We start from the raw sequence: 27,307 nt of genomic DNA, 5'->3' as shown, positions 1-27,307 counted from the left end.
TTCCTCAACAATTTTGTTAGTTTATTTAGCTAATTTAAAGTATAATGCATTATTATAGTATGTATATAATAAATTGTCTATAATAAAAATTATATAATATTACGTAATACCTATATGATGTGTACGATACGGTAGGGTCATATACCATATAATATTTTATTGTAGGTATATAGGTACACGAGTTCACAATTTGACACGACTATTACAACAATAGCGCACACATCCTTATTATATTTACCTATGCGTATAGATATTACAAAAAAAAAAAATGACCGTTCTATATAAAATATAAAACATATTATGATATATTTAGTCATTGTAAATTTACCCCACATCTATAAGTATATGCTTTTTTATTATTATACATTCATAATATATATATATATATATATATATATATATACACGTATTTATATGAAGATCGTGTTCTTACAAATAATAACAGTCAGCGGTAATAATATATAACATATTATATACCTAAGCATATACACAAGATACGCTATATGCATTAAAATTACAATGGTGATAATGATAATAATAATAATAATATTATGATAACTAATACACACATGCTAACCCAGTGACGCACACGCGAAAGTGGAAGGGAGGTTAAGGGGTCGTGTACAACACGCCCCTGAATATGTATTTATATTTTAAAGTATTTAGTGATTTCGTTATAGGGGAAGCACAGTTTTTTACCGTTACGACCCCTAGGAAAAAAGAAAGTCACGGGTTCGCCAATGCGTCAACCCTTCATAAATTTGCAATATTATCACATAACGATAATATAATATAATATATTATATAATACTATTATAATCGTAACACTAATTAAGGTCGGTTTTTAGCACCATTCGTTCGCGCGAGAAAAGCATAATATTGTCTTCCTCGTCTGCCATCGTCGACAAACACATAACAAAAAAAAATTATATTTTTTATTTATGCACCTAAATATTATAACAACGTACAATAAATAATAAATATAATATGCACAAGACAATAATAATAAAAATTATACTATAATATTACCTATGTATCATAATATTATAATCCGATCGCAGAAAAACAACACATAAAACAATATCGATACGCAATAAAAATAAATTTTTTTTTTTTAAATACACAAACGTAATATTTGTTGTCGTGTTATCGTCATCGTCGTCATCGTATCGAAAAAAAATAAATCAATTATTATTATAGTCGCGTGTCCGGTGTGCTAAAGCTGAAGAATATGTCTAACGCGTCATAATAAAATAATAGTTCGATAACATTGGTTTTATTCATACGGAATCGTCTGAATCTGAGCGAAAATCCAGAGAGTACGGAGTGTTAATTTTTTATTTTTTAAAGAAAATTTTTTCCCCTCCACCAAGCCCTTCCGGTGACGATTTAACCGCTGACTTGTCTTTACAATCGAAGATGACGACGACGACGACAACGACGGCGGCGGCGAGAACCATCAAGTCCTTTGGACCGGCGCCGGTATCCTGGTGACGATCGGCGAATCGGGTTTCGAGTCTTTCCGGGGACTGGGCGCCATAACTGCGTACCGGTTGATGATGTCGGCCACCTGTTGGCAAAATGTGTCGGCCGACATTTGCGGTCGCTGTTTGGACGACCAGTGCCGGCCACCAGCCGCGTTCCACGTGTTGTTCCGACCCAGCAGCGGCGTGGCCGGCGTTGACGACGCCGAAAACGGCGGTTGGTGTTGGCCACCGTCCGCGTACGGTGCGGGTGACCGGCGGCTCGGCGTCGGCGTCGGCGTCTGCGACCGGCCGATCGCTGGCGCTGGTTGCTGGTGTCTCGACGACTGGGTGGTAGAACGGTTCCGGCGGAACGGCGACTGCTGCGGGCTGGGCGTCTCCTTGCCGCCTGCAGAACGGCTTCGCGGTGGCCGCGTAACTCGTGTCACCGGTGGCGTGCCTACAATCAAACGCATAACGATATGACACACTGCGATAAAATAAAGGTTTGATAAGGTTAGGTTAAATCAGATTAGGTGTGTATAATGTCCCGGGTGGTGAGTGTATTGCCGTTTTAATAGAAAAAAAAAAAGTGTATATAATGTATATTACAATATGTGTGATGTATAAAGGAGGTTAAGCATGAGGTCAATTCTCAACGGTCACTGACAAAATGACAAAAAACTGTTAAATAATATGGTGTACATCGTTACACCTGACTTGGGTTATAGGCGCTAATTTGTTTAAGAATGTTCAGAAAATAGGTCACAAAAAATTAAAAATAGTGACTAATGTAAATGGTATATACTAAGTGTACAAAACATATAAATATATGATTTCGAGTTTTGTATATTCTAGGACAAGTTTGCCCTTTTTGAAATGGTTGACTGAAAAACAAAATACTTCTGAGATCCGCCGCACAGATGTTACTTCTATGTTCATCAGTCATCGCAATATTATAAAATACATATTTACATGGAAAAGTTATGCAATATATATATTTTTTTTATCGTCTGTAACCAGGCTAACTTATGGTAAATACTGGTGTTGAGTTTTTACTCTCCTACATCCACCCTTTATTTTATGATTAAACCGCCACATTAGAGGGACCACAATAGCTACATACCCCTCATCTGCAATGCACCCTAGATTAAGTACTCTAACAACTTAGAAGTATTTCAAATATTATGTCTATTATTATTAGTATAATATTATGGTGAGTGATAGTATTTTATGATATTAATAATATTTAATACTTTTTTATTTCCTGTTCAAAAACCAAGAACGGGTGGGAACTGTTCATCACAATACTGCCACCAATAATAATACTTAGTACCTATAGTTTATGTTATCTATACATTTCTTAAATCATACACAATCATTGTTATAGTCATTACCTTCTACACATTTACTTTATACGTTAAAACTGGTAGGTAATTACATTTTTCGTGATTCCACTGACCACATTCCAAGATTTTGAGATAATTCTAGTTTTTTGGCAACAATCGTCTGACATATTATATTATAATAGACCGGATCCACGGCGAGCATGGATACTTAGGTATATTTGATATTTTTGATATCTACTTTCTATTGCCTACTTATATATCTTTTTTTTTTTTGCACAACAGTTTTGAACTTTGAGCGGAACACGAGACTTTTTACGAGGAACCATCGGCGATATTATGCGCGCCGACGAATCTCACCATTATTTCATTATTACATAATGATAATAATAAGTCGTAGCGCGTCGTATGTCCCGCGGACTACTATAAATAATAATAACACAATGATGACGACGACCATTACGAGTAAGCGCGCGGTGGTTTAGCGTGACGTCGTGCAGACGCGTCCGCGGTGACGATTACGGCACATGTATATTATTATTTTTTTATAATATATGTTAAAAAATATACAGGCGTGTCCGACAGTGTGGACGGTAAAGTCGTATAATAATAATAATATGTGTTTACGCATTATATTATGCGCCCGGCGTGGCGTAGGTATATAGGTATGATGTATAGGCAACAAATTATAAATTTTATTTTATTTTTTTATTTTGTCTCTCGTTTGACGTTGTTTTGCGCCGTTCCCCGAGGCTATTCGTATTTACTATTTTGACCGTCTCCGCGAATCGTGAGCCCCTAACTTGCCGCAATCCGTTTCAGACGTATATTCATCATAATATTATAGTCGCGTATACGGCGGGAAAGCATTAAATACCATTATAATTTGTAATCGGTGTAAGCATCACGGCATCACGCAAGATATATCCGTGAAGTTAGGTTAGGTTAGTGTTAAATACGTGCTCGGACGATTATAATACAGGTATAATATAGCGTAACCACCCACTCGAAGGGTATCGCGACTATCGACTGCAACGTAAATCACACAAGATAAATCAACGGTTGATAATATTATTAATAATTAATTAAACGGTAATGCGCGGCGGGCTATTCATTTGTTCGTCGTCGCGCGAACATGCACACAGGTATGCGAAGCGAATGAGTTGAAAAAATTAAGCACGATAGTATTATCGCGAGCTTGACTCCTGCGTTCCAGTTTCGAATTTGAATTGCATAATATTATGCGTTTATAACCGAGAAGCAATATCAGACTGTATACAATATGTTTACTGTTCTCACAGTTATTGTAAACGGTTTAAAAATAATAATTTTTTTCAATTGAAAAATACAATAAATTCTAATAAAAATTAGAAATAATCAGTTACCACCCTAAATCTAACAGACGTCGAGCGTAGTAATTAATTAACACGTACACACGCGCAGTGACGACGACTGAACCATATTAAAATACAAAGTATTATATCAAAAGTTATCAAGTTTTTTTTTTGTATCGATCGCGTTATTCTAAGAATGTATTATAAATAGTAATTATTATTATTATTATTATGTTGACCCGGCTACGCTTTTCATTTGTTTCCCTCTTTTTTTCCATTGTCAATTTGACTGCAAGTAAAAGTAATTATTTCTTATTTTCAAGATCACAGAACAATGATAAATTATTATACTTAAAACATTACGCATTTTTCTCGAAATACAGTTAAACCACTTTTTGTTTGATGATAAACGCTCGCTTTCGAAAATAGTCCATAAAACAATTGAAAAAAATATTGTTTATGCGATTATTCTTCTATTATTTCGAAACTATTATGTAAGTATATTTTATGAGGTAAAAGTTATGCAAAAAAATATAATGATTTTCTTCGTTCATAAATTGTATAATATTAATAAATATTACAGCTTTGTGTATATATATTCCACCACAGACGTTATGTTGAACGTCCGAAAATTTACCAGTGCCTACGTAGGTACACGTACCTAATATGTAATAGTAATATAATTTACGCATAAAGTAAAATAATAATATATTATAAACCTACTAATATACCGGCACCGCTTCGAGCACACCCTCCGATTCTAGTTCAGGATAAAACAATTACGTTTATCTAGGTAAAGACACCCGGCATTCCTGTTGCAACTGCTTATCCCGCCGTGGTCGAAGTGTAGTCCGATCAAACAGGTATAGTACGCGCGTGGGCAATTTTGACGGGTTAAGAAAAATAATTTTTCTTAAAAATCTGAACCCAAATCGCTGCGCCATACATACGTGGTTTTGGCTCGGTGTGTCAAAATGTGGGCGAGATAACATTTTAAATAAAATTATTCACTGGAATATGTGTGTATGTATATATTAAATATAATATGCATATTATAGTATATATATAATAAACGTGATGATGTATGGGTCAGCCAACTGAAAACACGTTGAACCACGTAGGGTTTCGACACAGTAGTCTGGAGAGTGGGAAGGTGTTTGCATGACAGTTGTGTATATACTATAAGGGATTGGTCGACTAAATCTGGAGACAGCGTTCGAGACGAGAATATTTATGGACTTCGTGTAGTTTTGAAATTCGAGTTAAGCTATAAATTCAACTTGCGTAAACTTGCTCAAATATAATATAATATATTTTACATAGGTATGCATTATAATTTATTACACACATACCTTCATAAATGTATATCGTGCCAACATTGATAACGGCGACGAGGCTAATATGTTTTATAGTGATCAAGCGAATGGTCGTCAGTCGTCACCGTCGAGTATTTCTCAATCGGCTTAATAATAATATACCTACCTACTATTATTGTAGATAATGATGAAAGTGACTAATAATAATAATAATATAAATTTGCGTTGAGAAATCACAACAAGATGCGAAATAACATTTTCCAGGTAAGATAATATTATTATTGCGGATGTTCCCGCATATATTACTCGTAGGAGGGGAGACGTTTATTATATTACTTAACTGCATCATGTACCTCTTCTGCCAACTCATCAACATATTATTACAATCCATCCTACCTGATTTAATCCTTTGGTGTTCGTGTCGACTGCGAGTTCTCACATGATATTACATTCATAAACTTTAACCACAATCAGATATATACTATAATATGGTTATAAATTATAAGTGTTATATGCGGCTATAAGTTTATATAAATGACAATTCAAAATACATGCACGAGACTCAAAAAAAATTATTCTACCAAAATGCAAAGCAGTTTTATCAAAACATACATATTTGATATCTACACACCAAACTACTTATTGTTTAAACATTTATTATGCGATACTAAGCCCATGAGCATAAGTATATCAGTATAATTTAAAATGTATTATAACGAGATTATCAATCGTGACAAAACGCTTGTGGCTACGCGTAGGATGTTACCTGTATCGTAACATTACAAAACTAATTATTGCATATAATTAATTCTTTGTGGTGGTCCTAAGTCATGGGTAATCTAACATATGTTACATTAATTAGCCATCGTGTCTGTTAACCACAGAGAATTAATTATATATCCTTTTTTAAAAATAAAAACAGTAAAAAAAATTTTACGTTTGATAATTTAAAATGTTAAATATTTATTTAATGAACCGGAGACGAAAGAATTACAACTATTATAACGTTCCGATTGAAAGCGAATATCAACACCGAACTATTTTCATTGTGATTTGTTAAGCATGTTTTATTTTATAACATTAAGGTTATCGTAACATTTTTTTTTTTTATTATTATTATTATTATTTAGATACCTATAGCAATAACGGGCTAATCTAAAAAATATCGAAAATCTTCTTTCGTATAGTTATGATATTATGTTTGTTTAGGTCAACGACACAAACCCGCGGATACGTTGGACGCGTACCTACTCGGGCATTATTAAAATAGAATTTTCTCTGGCATACATCACGCCAATGTCAATGTCGACGATCCGAGAGCAATGTATTATTATTGTATACATTTATAATGTATGCTAATGATATTATAAACGGTGTTTAAAAACAGATAATTGTAACTGAACAATGTATAATAATATTATATATCGAACAGAGTATATGTAGAATGTATATTATAATATACCGCGGTCTACACTAAACGGGAACACACGATACATCAAAATGATCCTACAAAGACGCAAACTTGCTGTTGTTTTTTTTCTCAAAATTTGTTAAAATTCAGAAACGGTTATTTTCGAGTTAGACATAATATGTACGATGTTTATATAGATACGAATTATTATCTCATACCGATTATCCCTCTCTCTAGCTGTAAGTGCACGAGTAGCATATTATAACGAACGATATTTCGCGTAACAATTATATTATGACGCTTACCGTTTGATTTTTGCACGTGTTTTACGTTAGAGTTGAACGGCGGTGAAGCCACCACTCCCAGACTCCTGTAGCCCTCGTCCGACACTTCCGAACCGCTGTCCGTGCCGACGGGTTCCGACTTCTTCGCGTCCCCGTGGGCTGTATGCGACTTTTTCCTGCCCGCCGACGCTGGACAATCGTATGCGGCCACCCTCAGGCTGTCCGACACGCGGCTGAAAGGCGTCGTGTCCACCACGGACTCTTCCTCCCTGACGGTCGAATGCCGCCTCTCGCCGATGGCCGTGACGGGCATGGGGTTGAGCACGCGGTACTGTTCTGTGCCTCGGAAGTTATCCGAAACCCGGCACGTGGACGACGTGTCCACGGTCACGTCGTCGTCGTCGTCGTCGTCGCCATCGTTGCAGTCATCGCAACCGTTTCGGTTACCGTCCGTTTTTCCAGTCTCACGCTGGTGTATTATGTCCACGGACGACTCTCTGGAAGACCGTTGCAAACGGTCGCCCAACTCGGCGGCCAGTTCTGACGTGAAGTTCAGCGATATCTTTGGCGTCGGCGTGTCGTCTACTCCGCTTCGCTGGCGCGTCGCCGATGGCGAACGGCTGCGGTCGTTGGACTGTCGCTGTCCATTTGGCACATGTAACAAACGATCGCCGCCGTTACCTGCAGCTCCGGATGAAGGTGAAGCGGACCGCCGTGTACGTCTCCTGCTAGGGGTTACCGACCTAGACCTACAGCCGGTGTTGGCCACGACCAAGTGGTCTGTGCCCAGTCGGGGCGTGGGGCTTCTGCTCCGACGGCCCGCGTCCACGGGCGTACTCAGTTTGGTGGTCGGCCGCGGGGACGGCGATCGGCTCCGGCGGCGGCTCGCTCGCTTGGCCGTGGCTAGGCCTCCGGACGTCAGGCTCAGGCCGCCGGAGTAACCACCGTTACCACTGCTACCTGTGCTGGATGTGGACGAGCGTCGTGTTCTCGGAGGTGATCTATATGTTATACACACATAATACATATATGTATATACGGAGATGGTAAATTATGTGATATTATTATATGTTATTGTTGTAATACGGAACTGCAGGATGAAACAATCTGCAGAAGTGTTGTTATACTAGGGCTGTGAATATGCAGGTATAATATGTATATAAACTCAAAAGGCAGAAAATCTTTTGTTGAAGTTATTACAATAAAGATATCATATATACGATTAAGAAAATTTAAGATAATATAAATTAAGTGAACACTTGAGTACTTGAGTGGTAATCAGTAACACTATTAACTAATAACCACTTGAATACCAATAGGATAAGTAACTTCTCTTTAGTTATAAATTAACAGTGCTATATATGATAATAATGTATTATTTATATGTCATTAGGTATCTACAAACAACTCCTAATTGTAATAGAAAAGGAATATTGAAGTAAAAATGTAATAAAAGTGTTCTCAAATAGGTATTCCAAACGTTTCTGTTAATTATTTGTTATTAGATTTTGCAATTAAAAAATATTTAAGAATGTATTCCAAATATAAAATTTAAGAATATTTTAGTACCACACATTATCGGATAAAATGTAATATCATACCATTATAATATGATATATTATTCTACATATCCTATAATATACAGGGTATTGTTTTATGCATGCTCATCCATTTTTATATTTAAACTATGCATGATATATTCAAATTCTGGTTTTTGGAATTTTTAAGTGTATAGTTAAAGACGATATTTTCGAATGCTTAAAAGACCTTTATTTTTCGTTCATATTTCAATTACAATTCGTCTAAGTATTTAGAAAGATTTTCTGAATTTGCATTAAAATATGTAGGTTCTCGTATGAAAAATCAATTTTGGTATTTCCATAGAAATCATAGGATACTTCTTCATTGGAAGTTGTGAAAAATCGAAGTATTCAAAAATATCACCTTTAAACTACACTTAAAAGTTTCAAAAATCAGAATTTGAGTACATGCATAATTCAAACATAAAAACGAGACAAGCATGTTTAAAAATCACTCTGTATCTATATGTAGACACAACCTATATAAATTACTGCGACTACTCTAAGTTCGATAATTTAAATTTAAAAATGAATGAATTCATTATATTATGCTCAAAGCTTTCTTAATATTTGCTTAATGAATTATATTCACAGTCCTAATATAATTATACTATTATTTAATACTAACTCCGTTATTCGAAATAATAAAACCTCCCTGTAGAATTTGTTACACTCGTATTATGTTATTTTTTCTATCTGCACTGCAATGTCATAAATCATAATAATATAATATAAGTATATAACCTAGTACTTTGAAACTCATCAGCACTTATGTCTTACTGATTTTATTATGTCAGTTTCCGTAGAAGAAAATTTCTTGCGAATTTACAAGATATTTATTTATTTTTAAACAAAAAACCAAATGGATTATTAAATGTTTTTCTCGTTCCGCATTATAAATGCGCAGTTGAACATGCCTATGAATAATAATATACTGCATGCAAATCCTACTCGGTACATGCTAAACGTATTATTCAAACATAATATAATAAAATACAACAAAGTACTGACCTTTCGTAGTGTACTTGGGCGTGCGATATTTCCAACGTGGGCCCGCCACTTCTGACACCCGTCAGTTTTGCAGACACCGGGGCTCGATGAGCTATTTAAAAAAAATTAATAAAAAAAAAAAAAAAAAAATAGAAGCTAAAAACGACAATAAAACAACAAACGCATGACCAAAGCTAACTACGATGCTATACAACGACATAATATAATGTATCTAGTGAGATCGCAAGAATCAATTGCTCGACAAATAGCCTATTACACCAATACTTTATTACTGTCGACCTTGAAGGAAACATACTATATTTTTATTCCCTGCCGCCCATAAACTTTACACTAATACGTAGGTATATATTATAAATGCGGCAACATAATAATGTACGGCTTTACGGTGTGTTGTTTAACGGACAAGATATGTTTTTTTTTGCCATTACATATTATTATATTCGTTTTCTTTCGCTTTAGGTAAAATGTGGCTTACCAGTTTTGCATCGGCACGGATCGTGTTTGTCCAAGTAATGAGACAGTGTGTCCCAACCTCCACCCACTCTGACCATAACGTGACTCCTCAGTATCTATATAAGGATGATATTGTTATATATGCACGCCGAATAGAACAACAATATAATATATTAGTTAAACGAACATAAGTATATGGTACAAAAACGGTTGCATATTAACATATTAATATAACATTTAATATACGACATCTACTCACTCTGACAAATATTAAGACTTTAGTATCACCGATACGGTATTTTCCTTCGGACACTCTGATCATTGGGAACTGGGTCGGACATTTGCACCTTTCCACAAGATCCCGTACCTAACGAAATAAAAAATAAGGTTACGCGTACGTTTGGCTAATCAATAATAATAAAAAAAAAATAGTAGGGAGATGAGATTTTGTGGGTACGGCAACCATGCCGGACGCAGTAATTTGTACTTGGCACCTGAACATACGTGTATGTAGGGTACCTACCATGTTTCACAGCAACCTAGTATAATATGAAAAATACTATCGTTAAAATTAGAAAGTACTCTACTGAAATTCGTGAATTCAATTCCATATCAGTGACCAAAAATAATAGAGTAATAACAATACTTAGACAAATCAAACTAGCTATAGGTACCTAATATAATCGCATGTACGATTTTTTTCCAGTTGAAACCTATATACTTTTTTCAGTCCATATTATATGAATAATAAAAAAATATATAATTGCATCCGTTTTATGCTATTATTTTTAAATTATCAGATTTTAAAAGACTGAATATTTTTTTCTATATTAAATTTTAACCTACATAATATCTAAGAACATCTATAATATGAAAATTTAAAAATAAAAATGTATTTATATAATATATATTATGTATATATATGTTTTATTATAATTTTACGCTGTATAATGTATATTATGATCTATTTGCAATAGATATTTTTACCATTATAACACTATTGTTAGAAAAAAAATTTTAATTATTTTAAAATAAGATAAACATAGATACGAGTTACATAGGCATAATATACATATAATGCCTACTAATTTTTTTTAAATATTTAATATGATATTTAGTAATTTTAAGATAACGTAATAACTTGAACTATAATTTGTTCTCTCCTCTCGTAATCGTACATCAAATAATAAGAATATTGAACATAATATTAACATACAGATCGCGCGTGAGATAAAGGGTATTATAGAAAATAATATAAATTAGTTATACGAATATTATATTATAGAATAGTGATTATCAACCCACGAAGTGCTTACCGAAATAACTGGTTTTATAGTATTAACATTTCTAGTATCTACTTATGTATTATTTTTCACATGATATAATACTATTTGGTGTAGCAATTATTTTACTACATAGGTTTCATCTACTAGTGCAATTTAAGCAGCAAAGTATTTCGTTCGGATAAAATATATTTCCACGCAAATAGTAGGTACACAATGTACCCATGTTAGTCATCGAACTTTTTGTTGCGATGCCGACTTATGTTTTGTTTTGTTTTAATTAGCATTATAACTGCGCATTGCACTGAATTTATTCTCATGTCATTGTACTAAATTTTAATTAAGTTGGGCCCGGTGTATGTGATGTAGTATTGTATCAATCACAATCCACAGTGTTCGTGCTAGTGGTGCCCCGGGTACGCTGCACCGGTGGCTAAGGTCGGCAACTTCTTAACGCTTTGTTTTCACTAATTCGCGGTGTCACGACGTTTTCTTTTTGTCCAATAAAAATCAAGGTTATATGTGGCATTCACGCCGATAAAGGATCATAGTTTTTATGCGAACATCATCATGATATCGGTAAACACAACAAAATATAAAATAATATTATTTGACACTGATTTTCGATGCTAAAATAATATTGACCGACTATAATATAATATTATTGTCCATAATATAGTGTAAGTATACCAGAAAATTGATAATATATTTGAATACACTTAATTTTTAATTCTGATTAAACGCAAAATATCAAAATATATTATGAATATATTATCTAATTTATTCAGGTAAAATGTATTAATCTCAACTCTATAAACAATACCTACTGGGTTTTTTCATGATACTATATGTAAGTTTAAATATTTTATATGGACATAATGCTTTATGTTTAGTTCAAGAATATTAGGTAATCATAAAAATATGTTTTGTAAATATTACTGCTCGCAATTTTATATAAATGCCCAATTCCCTAATAACACACCTACTTATGATTACTAATTTTTTCAAAAATTATATATAAACAATTTTAATGTCATAATTCTAGATATATTTGCTCGTTTGAAATATTTCTGGTATAAAAAAATCTTGGATTCTACCTTTCACCTAATAATTATTTTTTTATACTTAAGTAAACACCAACTGGCTACTTTTAGTCCAATATTTAATTGAGGATAAATAATATAATTTTGCCTGTAAATTACGCTGCGAACCACAGTATAATTCCGTTACTCTATTACATTATTCATACCGCTACAGGCGACTATACACTATCAGACATACAATAACAAATGTATATTTCTCAGTTTAATAGTTAACATTCTCAATACTACAGAAATTTAATTTCCCATATTTTTGTGGTTTTATCATATGATCGCACAGTACTTTTATTGATAGGTATGTCATTTCAATATTAACCTATATTTATACGTAAAACGTAAATATAAGATTGTGGTTACGCATATCATATTATTATGATTATGTACTAGTGTTTTAGATATTCTAACATGTAGAATAAATTAAAGGATCGATTCCCAATATTAAGTTTAATACACTTAAGTACATCATTATATTATGGTTAAATAGGTAGAATATTATTTAATCTTGTAATATATGATAGGTATATATGTATAGATTTACTTAAACTTTAAGAAGGTATCCAAGAGGTAGCAACTAACAAGTATAGCAATGAATTCTGTAATACCTATCTACATTTCTATCATCAAATATTGTTGATTTTTCATTAAATATCTCTATTTTCACGCTTACCATTTCATCTAAGCTTTTTAAATCGTTAGTAACAATTTGAGGCAATGGTGCATATTCGGATAAATCTTCGCCGTCACTCAAATCTGTATCATCGCCATCATTAAAATCAGTTCCTTGTGAAAATTGAGCATACTTTTTATCTGCAGCGATTTCCCGATCAATCTGCCTTTCCATTTGCACTAACATCGGAGCTGGCACACCAACTCTAGCACCACGTCTAGCGACCTAAAAAAAAGTTAATAACATTTTTTTCATTAATTTTTTTTTAAAACTTTATCCTAAAACACAATTTTACCTCTAATAAACACAAAATCACGTGTTTTTCATTTTTTCGCATTATAAGATCATCTGTTTCAAAGAGGAGACACTCAAACACACCAAGTCCATTTCTGCACCAATTTATAAAATTGGAAACATTGTCTCTAGCAAAAAATGTACCACCTTTAGCGCCGGGTAAATATCGTACAGGTGGTAATTGAAGAACTATGCTCGCAATGCCACTAATATTAGATTTCCCAGCTGCTTGTCTTCGATTCACGTGTTCCTCTGCATAATTTCTTACACAGTTTGAATGCTAAAAAAGTAAAAAATAAAAATAGACTTTATTTTAGAGTTTTTATTGACATTAGACTTTAGCTAACATTTCTAATACCTACTTATAACTTATAATAATGTATTTAATATTTTTACCTTCACCGTGTATTACACATTGTCAGAAATTTAAATTGGATATTATGTTTAAGATAGCTATATAAACAAAGACATTTTTGGTAATGACTATAGAACATTAAATCTTTATTAGATATTTTTAGATAATTTGTTTAGAATTCGATACCTATAATTATAATGAGATGTGTAGGTATATGTACCTATAATGTATATATTGAAGTAAAATAAATACTACTACACAGTAATGTCTATAATTTTCTGTCAATCAGATAATCAAATTATTATTTTCGAGTTGACACCTACGTAGTTATTGTAAATAAAAAAAATATCAAAATGTTAGATGAGCCTACCATGTTCCAGTTTTTTACATGTCAAGGACGTTTATTAAAATAGTGATACTTTGCTTCAAACCGATGGTGTGTTAGTATTTATTATGAATTGAATATTGATACGTCATCTGTGCAAGTATCCAACAGAGTGCAAACAAGAGAGTCCAGTTTAATACAACAAACTGTAAGAAATACTCATTTAGTATTAACTAGACTTGACACCTACTACAAAAGTGTCCATTCAACAATTCAATACCTACAGTTGTATATTGAATACCAGAATAAGTTAACCGTAATTATACTCAATCAATTGTTTAATTCAGTAAAAAAAAGATAGAAACAATTGCGTATGCTGATTGCAGACAATATTCCGGTATGATAGTGAATTTTTGTCACATATAGGTACCAAAGTAAACACTAAATCCAGCATATTACAGAAAAACTACCTATACTTGGGTTAAATCATGATAATATAAATTTAATCCCTGCAAGTCTTCATAATGTATACAAAATTGTTCACAAATTATCAATAATGGTACCTATAAAAAATATTTCTAATCAACTCTATTAATTCACTCTAGTGATGTATTTTGGTATTGTAGTTTTATTTATTACTACTTATACAATGTAGGTATGAAATAATAAAACATAAGTGTATAGTTTTCTGGTATTTAATTATAGTGTTGTATTTATTACAGGGTAAATATTTATTTATTTTTAATTTATTGAATATTAATTAAATCAAAGAACAATAACTGAACAATTTATATGTGTACATAGGTATCATAACTTTGTGTGGAAATTTAAATGAATCCAATATAAAAGATTTATTTAGGTCAGTCCATTGTTATTAAAGCAAGGCTAAATTTAAAAGGGCTTCTAAACGTACTTGCGCTCTAATCCACGTATAAAGTTAAGTACTTGTGAACTTTTAACCAGAGTAATATTATTACGGCCATTAATATAATAAATAGTATTGTTAATGATATTTATTATATATATTAAAATTAAAAATTAAAGCATAAACCAGAACATTAATAAAAAATCATACCCAACCATTATAGTGTAAATTAGTATAATACAAAAATTATTGAAACCTTTTTTTAAAAACATTGCAAATATATTTCTAAATAAAGTACCTACCTAGTAAAGTACTTTAAATAAAACTTAAAAAATCAACTACCTATACATTTATTTTCGTAAAAAATAAAAATATTAAATCGTGATTTCTTGCCAAAATCTCAATCAATGCTAGTTCAAAGTTGCATAATAATTTTTATTTTTTTGACACATAAGTTTGTGCCAGTCGAGAAACTAAAAACATTTGTTATATGTGTAATAATATAGACATATAATAAATACATTATACCTATTATGTTTAAGCATAGCATATTATGAAACTAACCTATATAGCTTTCCAATACCTATATATTATATTGTTATCGGTGTTAACTTATGACTATTAATTTCCTAAAGTTACTCATAGATATATAGAGGTATTTCATTACAAAACTAAAGAGCTATTCTATACTATTCTATGATTTATATTCAGTTATAGAAAACGTCCACGCATATAAGATTTCAGAAAGGCGGTGAAAAAAGACAATGTAGAGCAAATCGAATTGCGGAAAATAATCAACCGTAGCCATTTACGCAGCAAAAATTTTAATCTGAATTCAACTTGCATTGAAAGTATCACTGTTTTCTATTTCTCTGTAAACAAGTATATCGTTTTCTTTTTACCCAAACTATATAATATTTTTCATCTGCTTTGGTCAATCAAAACACAGGTATGACGCTTTCCAATAGACTAAAAATAACCAGCGCAATGTCCTTATAGGCGACAACCAAAACGAATCAAAATAATGTATTTCCTGCCATTAATTATTACTATTTTCATAAGAAACTTCTTACATTTTAGTTTTTTCCCTATTAGATATTTTTCTTCTGAAAGGAAATTCGAAGAATCGATATATTTTGGTGTATAGTGCAATGAAAAAAATATCTAGTAAACTTTATTATATATATAAATATTAACTAGGAAAAATTTAATGAATTAAGATTATAATATTATATATATATATATTATTGATTTAGGTTGCTATGATGACAAACAAACGTTACGCAGAAAAATCGGTTGGAAAAAAATCAGTTAGAAAAAAATAATTATACCTACAGCCCTAAACATATTATTAATAAGTTAAAATTAAGCATGACGCAATAAGTAATATCATATAGGATAATCAAGAATATTCTCAAAATAGTTAAATAAGTATATCATAGATGAAAATTGATAAAGATCTCAATAATCTACAATAAATTATATATAGGTAGTGGAGTGTAGAGTACAGAATAATAGGCATGAGGGCATGACGTATAAAATAAGTAGCTAACACTAACTTAGATTTTTCAATAATTCACTGTAATAAATACTTTACTGCAGTCAAATAAACCGAATTTATTAAATAAATTACGTTCGTAGAGAATATTATATAGATTCAGATTAGACTATAATTTATGCAAGACGTTATACTCGTTATGAATGAATATCAGTTTTGTATGTACGTTCCAACGCGTCAGGCTGAAGTAATAATAATTGATAAAAAATAAAAATAAAATATAAAGAATAATTACATTCAAATACCATTAACCATAAGATCATTTTATTATTCAATATATTATATTATAATATTATTATGAATAATTTCAACAATATAAGATAATAATAATGGGTACAATTTGTTTTTCGAAATGCTATTGGCTAGATATCTCGTGTTTTTTGAACTAAATAGTCAAATAATATTTAGAGATTCCTCAAAACATTTTGCATTTATCATTGAAAATGCATAGGTATATGATATTATAATAATATAAAATATCTGAAATGTTCAACTATATACTTTCTACGGTTTTTGACCTCTCAAATATTATGATTATTATTTATTTATCTATTTACCAGATTTCTTTTCGACCTTTACACTTAAATATAATTTGCGAATCATCATGTATATTGTATACTGGTGTACACTAGTTTGACATACTATAACCATTAATTTTGACCCGATTTAGTTAGTCCAAAAAACATTTCCAATGTTCTTGAAAAACATCAGCATGTTAAGGTTTATTGGTCGCGTACTCACGTATACGAGTATATTATAAAAATACAAAATATAAATTTAAACGTATATAAATTTAAGACCAACCATAATAATTATTTATTTGAATAAATTAATAAGAATTGAGTAATATTATAATAATAATTTATCATTTTGTTGATAAAATATTCCGTTAACTGAAATAAATTTTTATTTATTGTTATTTATGTACATATCACTACATTTTTATCACTATATTCCGTGGTCATTATTATCCAACTGTATATGTGTTACTATATAATTAAAAATCTATGTTCTGAAAGATACAATAACCGACACTCATCAGTTATAACTTATAACATTTCCGGAGTTCAGTCATGCATTGTAAGAAAACAATTATGTAATCATGGGAACCGAAAACAAAATATTTTGAACTTGAATAACAGTTCAACCATATTTCTAAAACTAGACGTACCTATTCATTTTTAAAAAATACTTACATATTTGTTTTTAATTTAAAAGCAGGAAGAATTAATTTTAATAACTCGAATACACTAAATTATGAATAAAAAGACAAGATATTACAAATTTGGAAAAAATTATAATTAAAAAATAGTTAGGTTTATTTTTATAAAAGGTACAGAATTATGAAGTTGACCGAGTATTTTTCAAAGATTCCTTGCCTACATATAAGTAGAAACATGTGACTTTGTACATATTGTAATCTAACAATATTATAGTGTTCAGTTTAGTTATTATATTATGGTATAACGTAATTTATAAGTTATACTTATCGAATAATATTACAAACACTATTAAATAATAATCTGTTTATGTATAACTCCATAAATGCTATCCTAGGTTTAAATGAATTCAAAATGAAAATAAGAACAATACAATATAGTTTAGTGACGCATATAGTATACTAATGACATAAAATCGCTTATATTATAGTACGGTATATTTTAGAGATAACATCAAGCATAGTACACATCATCGAGAGAATATTGCATTTTAGATCAATAAATTGAATGCAATTCATGCATAACTACAGTAGATTTTCTCTACAACATTATTTAAATAAACAATAATAATATATGTATACGATTTTGAAACTGATAATATTAATAATAAAATACCTACGTAAGAGAAAACGAACTACAACAATTCCCTAAAATCCCGTCAAAGTAGATCAATCCGGAAAAATGTTTATGAACTTAATAGTTAAAATAAAACAACTATTTATATCCATACATGGATTATTTGTCAATTTACTTTATTTCACCGATAAATTATAGGGGCCACTAATCCATTAAGCTGTTTTAAACACATAATGGAGACTATCAATAAATGGATGAAGCACGTTGTACGTGATTTCCTACAGGAAAGAGAAAATCGTGCTGCAATCGTATGCGATACAATACTGTACGGGCGTACCGCGTTCGGCGGTATGCGGAATAGAAACTACCTATAGGTATATAATATAATATGTGTTGAATATAACCGATACTATTTACTGGAATAAGGATCTATCAAGAACTTATAATAGCACTTAAATATATAATAAATGTAGTTAGTAATTGACTATCCCATATATTATGATGTGTACACAAATAATAAGCGAATATTTGTATGTACACACATGCAGATTAATGATTAATTATTATAATAGGTACGCGATAATAATATTTAAAACAATAACTTTTTTACAGATTGCCTTAAATTATACCAGATTAATTGAATAGATTCCATATAATAAGTGGTTATTTCCTTTAAATCTCTTCATCAAGACCACTTAAAATAGTCTAAACTAATTATCGAGACGAATAAATAACACGAACAATGATGAAAAAAATATTTTTCAATAATAATTTAGTGCATTATATAATAATAACAAACAAACAAATGAATTTAATTTAATTTTTTTCAAACACAATATTATATCCATGTTTTCAAATTTTTATAATTATTTTTTAAAAGTGTACTAAATATTTTGAAATCCCAAGTATATTTATTTAAATGATGATTAATATTATGAAAGTATACTTACTGATATAGAAAAAAATATTTATCTCAAATTCTCAATCCATATTACTTATAAGTTATTACTTTATTATACAGTCATCGATGGGTTTTTTTTTAAGGTAGGTATTCGATTGTTTTAAAGTATCAAACAAATACATATACCTAACACAATTATATTTCGTCACTGTTCCTTAAACTATATACATAAATAACTCTTCAATTAATTTATAATGTTATTCAACTACAAGAGAGATAAAAAAGGTTAATTATTAATTATTATTTATTACTTTTACTTAAATTTAGAAATGAATAATAACTATTTAGTAACAAGCATTTATACAAATTGTACTCTGAATTTTTCGAAGCAGCAATGTGAGCCAGTTAATTATTATATAATGTTACTTAACCATACATTTCTATGTTTTTGATTAATTATTATTATTTTGGTTGTATGTAAATGCATTTATTTTGAAAAAATAATCATATGATAAATTGATTAAATATTTTTATAATAGAAAATGTATTCTAGTTGAGCACTTATAACATAGTTAAAGAACAAAAATAATCTGAATAAAATTATATTAAAACACATGTTATTTATTTAAGACAAAAGTAAAAAATTTTCATAAAAAGTAAAGAAATGTGTAAAAAAAGTTTTTGTTTTTATTTCATAAACTGAGTTAATAATAATATTATATTATTAAATACTGATTAAATAATGTAAATTTATTTTCATACCTTAACTCTGGCTTATCTGTTCATGTACAATGTACATCGATATATTTAGTTATTTATTCTAAATGTAGAAGAAAACTTTAAGAAAAGAATGCAGTATAGTTAAAAATACTTGTCGTCAAAAAAGAATGACCTTTTTAAATAGAATCTTCCAGAGTCATTAAAAAAATCAACATAGTTATATCCATGCCAAGTCCATTCCAACTCTGATTCTAACAAAACATTGAAATTTATTGGGTAGATGCTTACAAATATATATTGAATAGTGTTACTTAGAGTATAGACTTAAGATATATTTAGTGGATAGAAACGTTAGTTGGATTTTAACCGGATGATTTAGTCCGATAATATTTTATCACAGCACATAATTCTAATTTTAATTTATATCCTACTAATCCACCATGATTCACGATGATTTTAAATTAATAATAAAAATAAAATAGGTATAACTTTACCTTGCACAAAGCCACGCCAGTATCAAGTCTATCCATGAAATTATTTACGTTAATGTAGAGCTCAGGATATAAACTATTCAGCCATTCAGCTAAATCTTCTTTCATAGCATAAAGATATTCTTCACTGGACTTGAACGGCCGAAACGACCGTGATTCCACTAATAATGCCATCTGTAATAAAATATTTTACATTACTGCTATTATACAATATATATTTGATATTCATTATCAATAAAACAATTTTGCAGGTTGTGAAATAGTATTGCATTACAGTTTATAATTATAATATTATAATAGTCTTATTATATAGAGTTTATTAATTTTGATAGGGGGCTTATTCGTTTGTATTAATTGGAGACTTAACATTCTATAAAAAGATATTACAATAAATAAGTCATACACTTTCAAAAACATCACTAACTATAATATTAAATACTCCTCAATATACATAGTAAAATATGTAAGTAATAGATAGCCTGGTAGCTATCTATTACTTTAGTATCCTATATGCTAAATGCATGCATTTAAATTATATACAATGAGCAAAATTCATTTCTTGGGAATCATATTTTTATAGATAAATAACTTTGCAAATTTCTCGTTGACAACAAATATTATTGTTTATTTAAACCGTTTTTATAGGATATTACTATATTAGTATGGAATCATACATTTGGCGTTTTTGAAATGTTATGCAAATTATTCTACTGGAAACATATTAGATTGCTTGAACTGTAGTATTATACTTAACAATGTATTAAATATTTTGTTGGAATCGTATTAAAAAATATTTCGTCGGAAATATTAGGTTGCGGTATACGATTTCAAACAAATATTTTCCAACAAAATACTTTTTTCAGCTAATATTATTCCAACAAAATACTTTACAAATAAATACGATTCTAAAATGATATTTTCCGATGGTTTCAAATTTAATAATTTAGGTATTATCAAGTATCAACCGTAATATATTTCCCAGTAAATGCTCTTTCGGCAAAATCACAAATCTCAATTCAGTTCCAGGATAAATATAAATCAGAAAATAATATTTTTCGAATTTTTACGTTCTGATCCAACAAAAGATTATTGTGTACCTACATTAAAAAGTGAGATATTATATTTATTAAAACTGCAATATCAGATAACGAATATTTTTCTTACTATTAAAAAATAGTAAGAATGTATTTCTAACCTACTTTATTTCATACATACATAAATTTCTCAAATTCTAGATAAATCATAAATGTTTTATGTAAGAACATATTCAAATATAATATATAAATTCAGAATATGATACAAATAAATTATACATGTGTTTATTCTTCACATATTTTTTAGTACTATTTACATTTACTATTCATTAAAATCAATGTATTTATATATGTGTTTGTGTACCTATGTATGTAGCTATACATGGCATTTTGATTACCACGGATAATTCGCTATGCTGAGTTCATACACCTGGATACCATTGTTGTAACTTTGTAATTGATTATTGTTTTTCTTTTAATAAATAATTATTAGATAATGAAACAGAAAAAACCTTTGAAAAAAATTAAAAAATGATTTTCAATTGACTCAATTATTAATACTAAATCATAATTTTATAGTTCTTATATTATACATATAAAGGGTGACATTCGACATTCAAAAAGGTAATGGAAAACTACAAAAAACCAAAAATTTGAAATACCAACACATTTTATAAATACAATCTTTAGAATACCAACTGAATGCGCGATTACGTAGTACAAACTTAGAAACTATAATTTAAACACTTTAATCTTAACAACAATTTTGAGTACTCTCTGCAAATTATCAAAATGCATAAAATATAATAATTAATATGATATCAGAAGTATTCGTGTAGTATAAAACTATCATGTATTTATAGTTTATTCTTAAAATCAATATAAAAAAATATATTTTAATTTGTTTTTAGATGATAAATTAAATCTGATACCAAAATGCGTGTACCTTAATAACAATAATTGTATGACCTAGAAATCAGAATAAAATATATTATAATTAATATATTACAATACGAATTTTTATGTATAAAATTAACTTAACTTTTAAAAATAATCTATTGAATACTCAAAGATATTTAATATAACAGGATTTTGTGTGGCTAAAAAAAAGAGCACGCACGTGGCATGATAGTCGCCCACACTGTTTATAACGGACCACTTCCAAATTGGGCTGTTATTTATACTGAAGGGAATAATCTAATCATTTAATATGTTAAAAAAAATTACTATGAAACATTATAGTAACAATAGCTGCTCAACAAGATGGCATCAATTTAATTTGTTCCATTATTATAACTAAAAATACTTAGTATAGATTTAAAACACATAGATAGGTAATAAATTATTAATTATATAAAACGCTGTGAGTTATGAGTTTAATATGACTAAAAATGATGAGAACAAATTAAATATATTACATTCTTCACATGTTGAACTAAATGTTCCACATGTGAAAATTAACATATGCACTTTTATCATACAAATAATAATTAAAATTATGTGAAAAAAAAATACTGAGTAACATTAAAACTTTAATGAGTGTTAGTGATAAATAGAAGTGTTCTATAAATGGAGTATTTATTTATTTTTGAAGATTATCTTCAATGAAAATTCTATTGTATATCGTCCATTGCTTGTAACATTATCTTAAATCAATTAATGTTTATCGCTAATTTGGTAGCCTAGTTATTTACTACATATTATTATGTTAATGTCATTTTTATAAATAGCTAACATTTTTGTACATTATACCTAAACCTAAGTTTAGATGACTTTGTCAGGAAAACTTTATGAATAATAATAAAAAATAAAAATAAAAATAAGTCAGTAAGTTCATACAACAACATAGTCCGTATACCAGAGTTATACAAACTCTATGATGCCATGACTTTTCCATTTTTTCACAACATGGTGTTCCCCAAATTAATAAAAACCAAAAATGAACAAATGTTTAAATATATGTATAAATACTACATGTTTTTATTTATTATATAGGTAGTTACCTATATTATTGAAATATTTTGAGAACAAATATTATATTTATGAATAGAAAACTAAAATTAAATATTTTACGTTAAGAATAAAATAAAATATTAATCGTCATCATTATTATTATAATTATTATTTGTTCCTCAAATCAACACTGCACTGCGGTGCGCCTTGTAACCGCAACGCACAGTTTAAATACCTCTGACCAGCCTGGCGTAGACCGTAAAATCAGTCTAAGTGAAAATGTAACTAAAAATAATTATATAACTGTTAATTTTAAAAACTTCCATGCAATAATATTATAATATCAAGCATTGTATTTATATTATACTATTATAGTATACAGATGCATTAAACTCAAAATTAAACAAAATTTTTAAAATTCAAACTTTGTACCTATATCTATTTGATGGCCATTGGTGGTTACTAATATAACAAGTGTCTTTAAATTTAAATTAAATAATAGTTATTATTTATTTATCAATAAATATAAGAAAAAAAATCTACAATAAATATTGTATCTAAACAAATATTTAAAATTAAAACTCTGTTTAAAAAAATGGTTTTATAAATAATGGTTATTTTTGTAAATTTTCATCGACCATGTTTCTAGGAAACTATTAAGAAGTTCGAAAAATTATAATATGCATCTATTTTTTTAACATTATATGAAATATTAAATATGAATTTACAAAATAATTTAGGTAGACCATCCTTACGTAAATAATATGTAACTCTTAATATATTTGTAAGTGTGATGGAAACAAACTTGAAACTCCATTAACTTACAGTAAAGCTTTAAAATAGGTAGGTGCAGACCCTTTTCTTTAAATTAAATATTTTTTACGAAACCACTGTAAAAACAGTTCTACGCTAGGTATCGTTGAAGTCAGACAGTTTTATATTTAATAATTAATAATTATTACATTTTTTTTTTTAATTGTATTTTTGGTTAATGCAGTTTACTGTAATTTATCTTTGAACTTGCTCCAAGCAAAATGTATTCTTTTATTTTTACGTAAAATGTCTACATTGTTTTTACTTATTAAGAAATTTTAAAATTAAACAAATTTTTTTTTTAATTTTTATTCGACATAAACAATCTGTACAACCAACACAAACAGATTAAATGGAAAGGGTAGAAAATTAAACAAATAAAGAATAAAATATACATTTTTAAATGGAATAAATAATTGAACTAATAATAATATCGTATATTTTATTATATGACATGTTCCATTAGTTAAATACTATATAGTTAGTAAGTAGTTGAAATAAGTATAAAATTATATATTATTAAAATGTCTTAATAGCTTATTTAAAAATGGACTTATCAATATAGTCAATAGTGCAATGTTCATAGAATATTATCGGTCATTAAATAATTTATAATATTTTTATATAATTTAAATGACATAAAATTATGATTGATACTTGCAGTAATAGGTTTAATTATTTTCAAAACTACAAAACTATAAACATAATTTATTGTTGACTTTTATTAGCAATTTAAAACCAACAATATCTATGTAAAAATAAGGTTAAGAAAGGTTTAGAAACGGTCTAAAGTGGTTTTAATATGAGAAATATTTAAATTTGAGAACACTTACGTTCTTATATTCAAATATTTTAATAAATATTTAATGTATACCTACTGGCTACTATGTTTCTTTCAATACATTATTTTTTTTTAGTTTTACAGTATCGGTTACTGTTAAACTGTGCGCACGTGTTAATTATAAGCATTACAAGCAATACAAGCCTGTAGTTTAGACGAACTGCATTTTATTGATGTTCCTGCCCTCCGGTGGCCAAAAGCGGCACACCTCGGGACATTTTTGCGCATTGTATTTGGCGCAATCGATTGGACCGCAGCCGGGAGCGCGAGAGTGCTGCACATATATACCTAACATTTTGCTGAATACCCAATATCATGATTCATGATAACACGAAATATTAAACTTCTAAAAATCACGTACTTTTACAGTTGTAATCGTGATTTCAACTTAGGTTTTTGACCGTCACATGAAAAACTTCAGGCGCTCATTGTAGTTATGATGGCAAATAATAATATGGAACATTACATTGACCATCAAAAAGTTATAATATTATAAAATAAGTATACGATACTGATCCGTAGTTGGCAATGCTCGGCGAAGTTTTACTAACGGTCCAGACTACTTTGATTATTAGGATGGACAGAGATATTTCCTTATTCGTTTGAATATTTGAGAGTCAACGATTATTTTATGTGTACGTTACATATTTACATATGTATTACCACTATATATATATACTATCTAATACATGACTACACCTATAAACGAGTCTACGCGATTATTATAACAGTATTATTTTACCCAAATGACTATAGTATTATAAATAGTAGAATATATATATATTAATTTACCATACTATGTGCACTTTCAGCGATCTATATATAACAATGTAAAACATAAATAAATTACAACACCCAGAGCTATAAATTCGACAGTAATCAACGAAATTATAAATACAAGTTCCACGTAATATATTGTTGTTTGAAAGTCGTTCCGTGTATGATATATCGATTTTGAATACATAATATATTGCAGCATATTATTATGTATGAAATAATATCATAAATTTATAACATAATCATAATAATATTATATAATGCTTTTCGTGCGTTTAATTTATTAATTGTTCAAAAAAAAAATCAATTACAAACCTCGGTATCTGGTAGATGACGGAATCACCACGACCGAATTTGAAGTCAGAAATTTGAAAATTTAAACGCAACTGTGTTGATGGTGAAGTATTTAGTATTGCTAGTCTTCGGACAAACCATGTTATTGGCCGTCAATCGCATACAACAATATTACTGTGTATAACATAGAAATATATATATATATATATATATATATATTTCATATAACGATGTAAAATTAATTAACACATAAATTAAACTATTTTATTATAACAACAAAACACAAATATTTAATGATAATATATATATTATAATCAATATAACACTTTAATGTGGGCGAGTTAATAGAAAAATGAAATTATTAAATATTAACAGAGGTAACGTATAACGGGGATACTCGTTGCGGTGCGGGCGACGAGGAAAAATTCAACACCGAAATTGATAGAACGGTATTATTTATGATGTAGGTAGAAGCATAATAAAACAATAATATAATAACAAAATATTATTATTGAAAATCGTCATCGAGTCGCGGAACGGCACGGTGTGCGACTCGGTATCGCAATTGTAACTGCCGCGCGTCGGCTCACGGTGCTCAGCCACGTTGGATTATCTTCGCACGCACGCCTTCCATCCGAAAACTCGTGGCCGTCGGCGGGGGGTGTCGGCGGCGGCGGTGGCAACGGCAACCCTACCCCAATCTCCGGGCCAAGAGACGAGACGCACCCGAAGTGGCCGGTAAGCACATACGCGCAACATCCGTCGGCGCGCGCCGATATACCATAATATTGTATAGTAATAATAATAATAATAATAATAATGATAACAACAATTATTATACTAAACCGAAGTAGTTATGAGAAACACCGCCGACGGGCCGACGATCTCACGTGTATAGACGGACGCGCGGACGCCCGTGTTGTGTTGTCGGTTTGTGGTGTTGTTTACTGCTTGGACCATATTATTCATTTTAATATAACATTATTGTTAATGAATCCACAATAATTCATCGGATTTATAAATATAAAAATTATGTCCATAA

At 29.7% G+C, this 27,307-nt stretch overlaps 1 protein-coding gene across 1 annotated transcript; it reads right to left on the bottom strand.

The window, feature by feature from the left end:
• LOC107168570 (uncharacterized) lies at nt 1-26,858 on the bottom strand. Its single transcript, XM_015518037.2, has 9 exons — nt 26,287-26,858; nt 20,557-20,727; nt 13,544-13,822; nt 13,249-13,473; nt 10,458-10,565; nt 10,221-10,314; nt 9,746-9,836; nt 7,176-8,155; nt 1-1,923 (listed from the first exon to the last, which is right to left on the bottom strand). The coding sequence occupies exons 2-9, from the start codon at nt 20,725-20,727 to the stop codon at nt 1,460-1,462; spliced, it is 2,412 nt and encodes an 803-aa protein (XP_015373523.2). The 5' UTR covers nt 26,287-26,858; the 3' UTR covers nt 1-1,459.
• Between the last annotated feature and the right edge of the window lie 449 nt (nt 26,859-27,307).

The sequence above is a fragment of the Diuraphis noxia genome, unplaced genomic scaffold (genome assembly GCF_037042655.1).
Source record: "Diuraphis noxia isolate RWA-SAM2 unplaced genomic scaffold, SU_Dnox_SAM2 contig0004, whole genome shotgun sequence".
Taxonomy (NCBI): Eukaryota; Metazoa; Arthropoda; class Insecta; order Hemiptera; family Aphididae; genus Diuraphis; species Diuraphis noxia.
This window is presented reverse-complemented; position numbering and strand designations above follow the sequence as displayed.

Excerpts from the sequence above, each read along its gene's own strand:
- LOC107168570 (XM_015518037.2), bottom strand. The coding sequence starts at position 20,727 with ATGGCATTATTAGTGGAATCACGGTCGTTTCGGCCGTTCAAGTCCAGT. Across the intron at positions 13,823-20,556 it reads CTGGCGTGGCTTTGTGCAAG|CATTCAAACTGTGTAAGAAA; the intron begins GTAAAGTTATAC and ends TTACTTTTTTAG. Across the intron at positions 8,156-9,745 it reads GCCCAAGTACACTACGAAAG|ATCACCTCCGAGAACACGAC; the intron begins GTCAGTACTTTG and ends TATAACATATAG.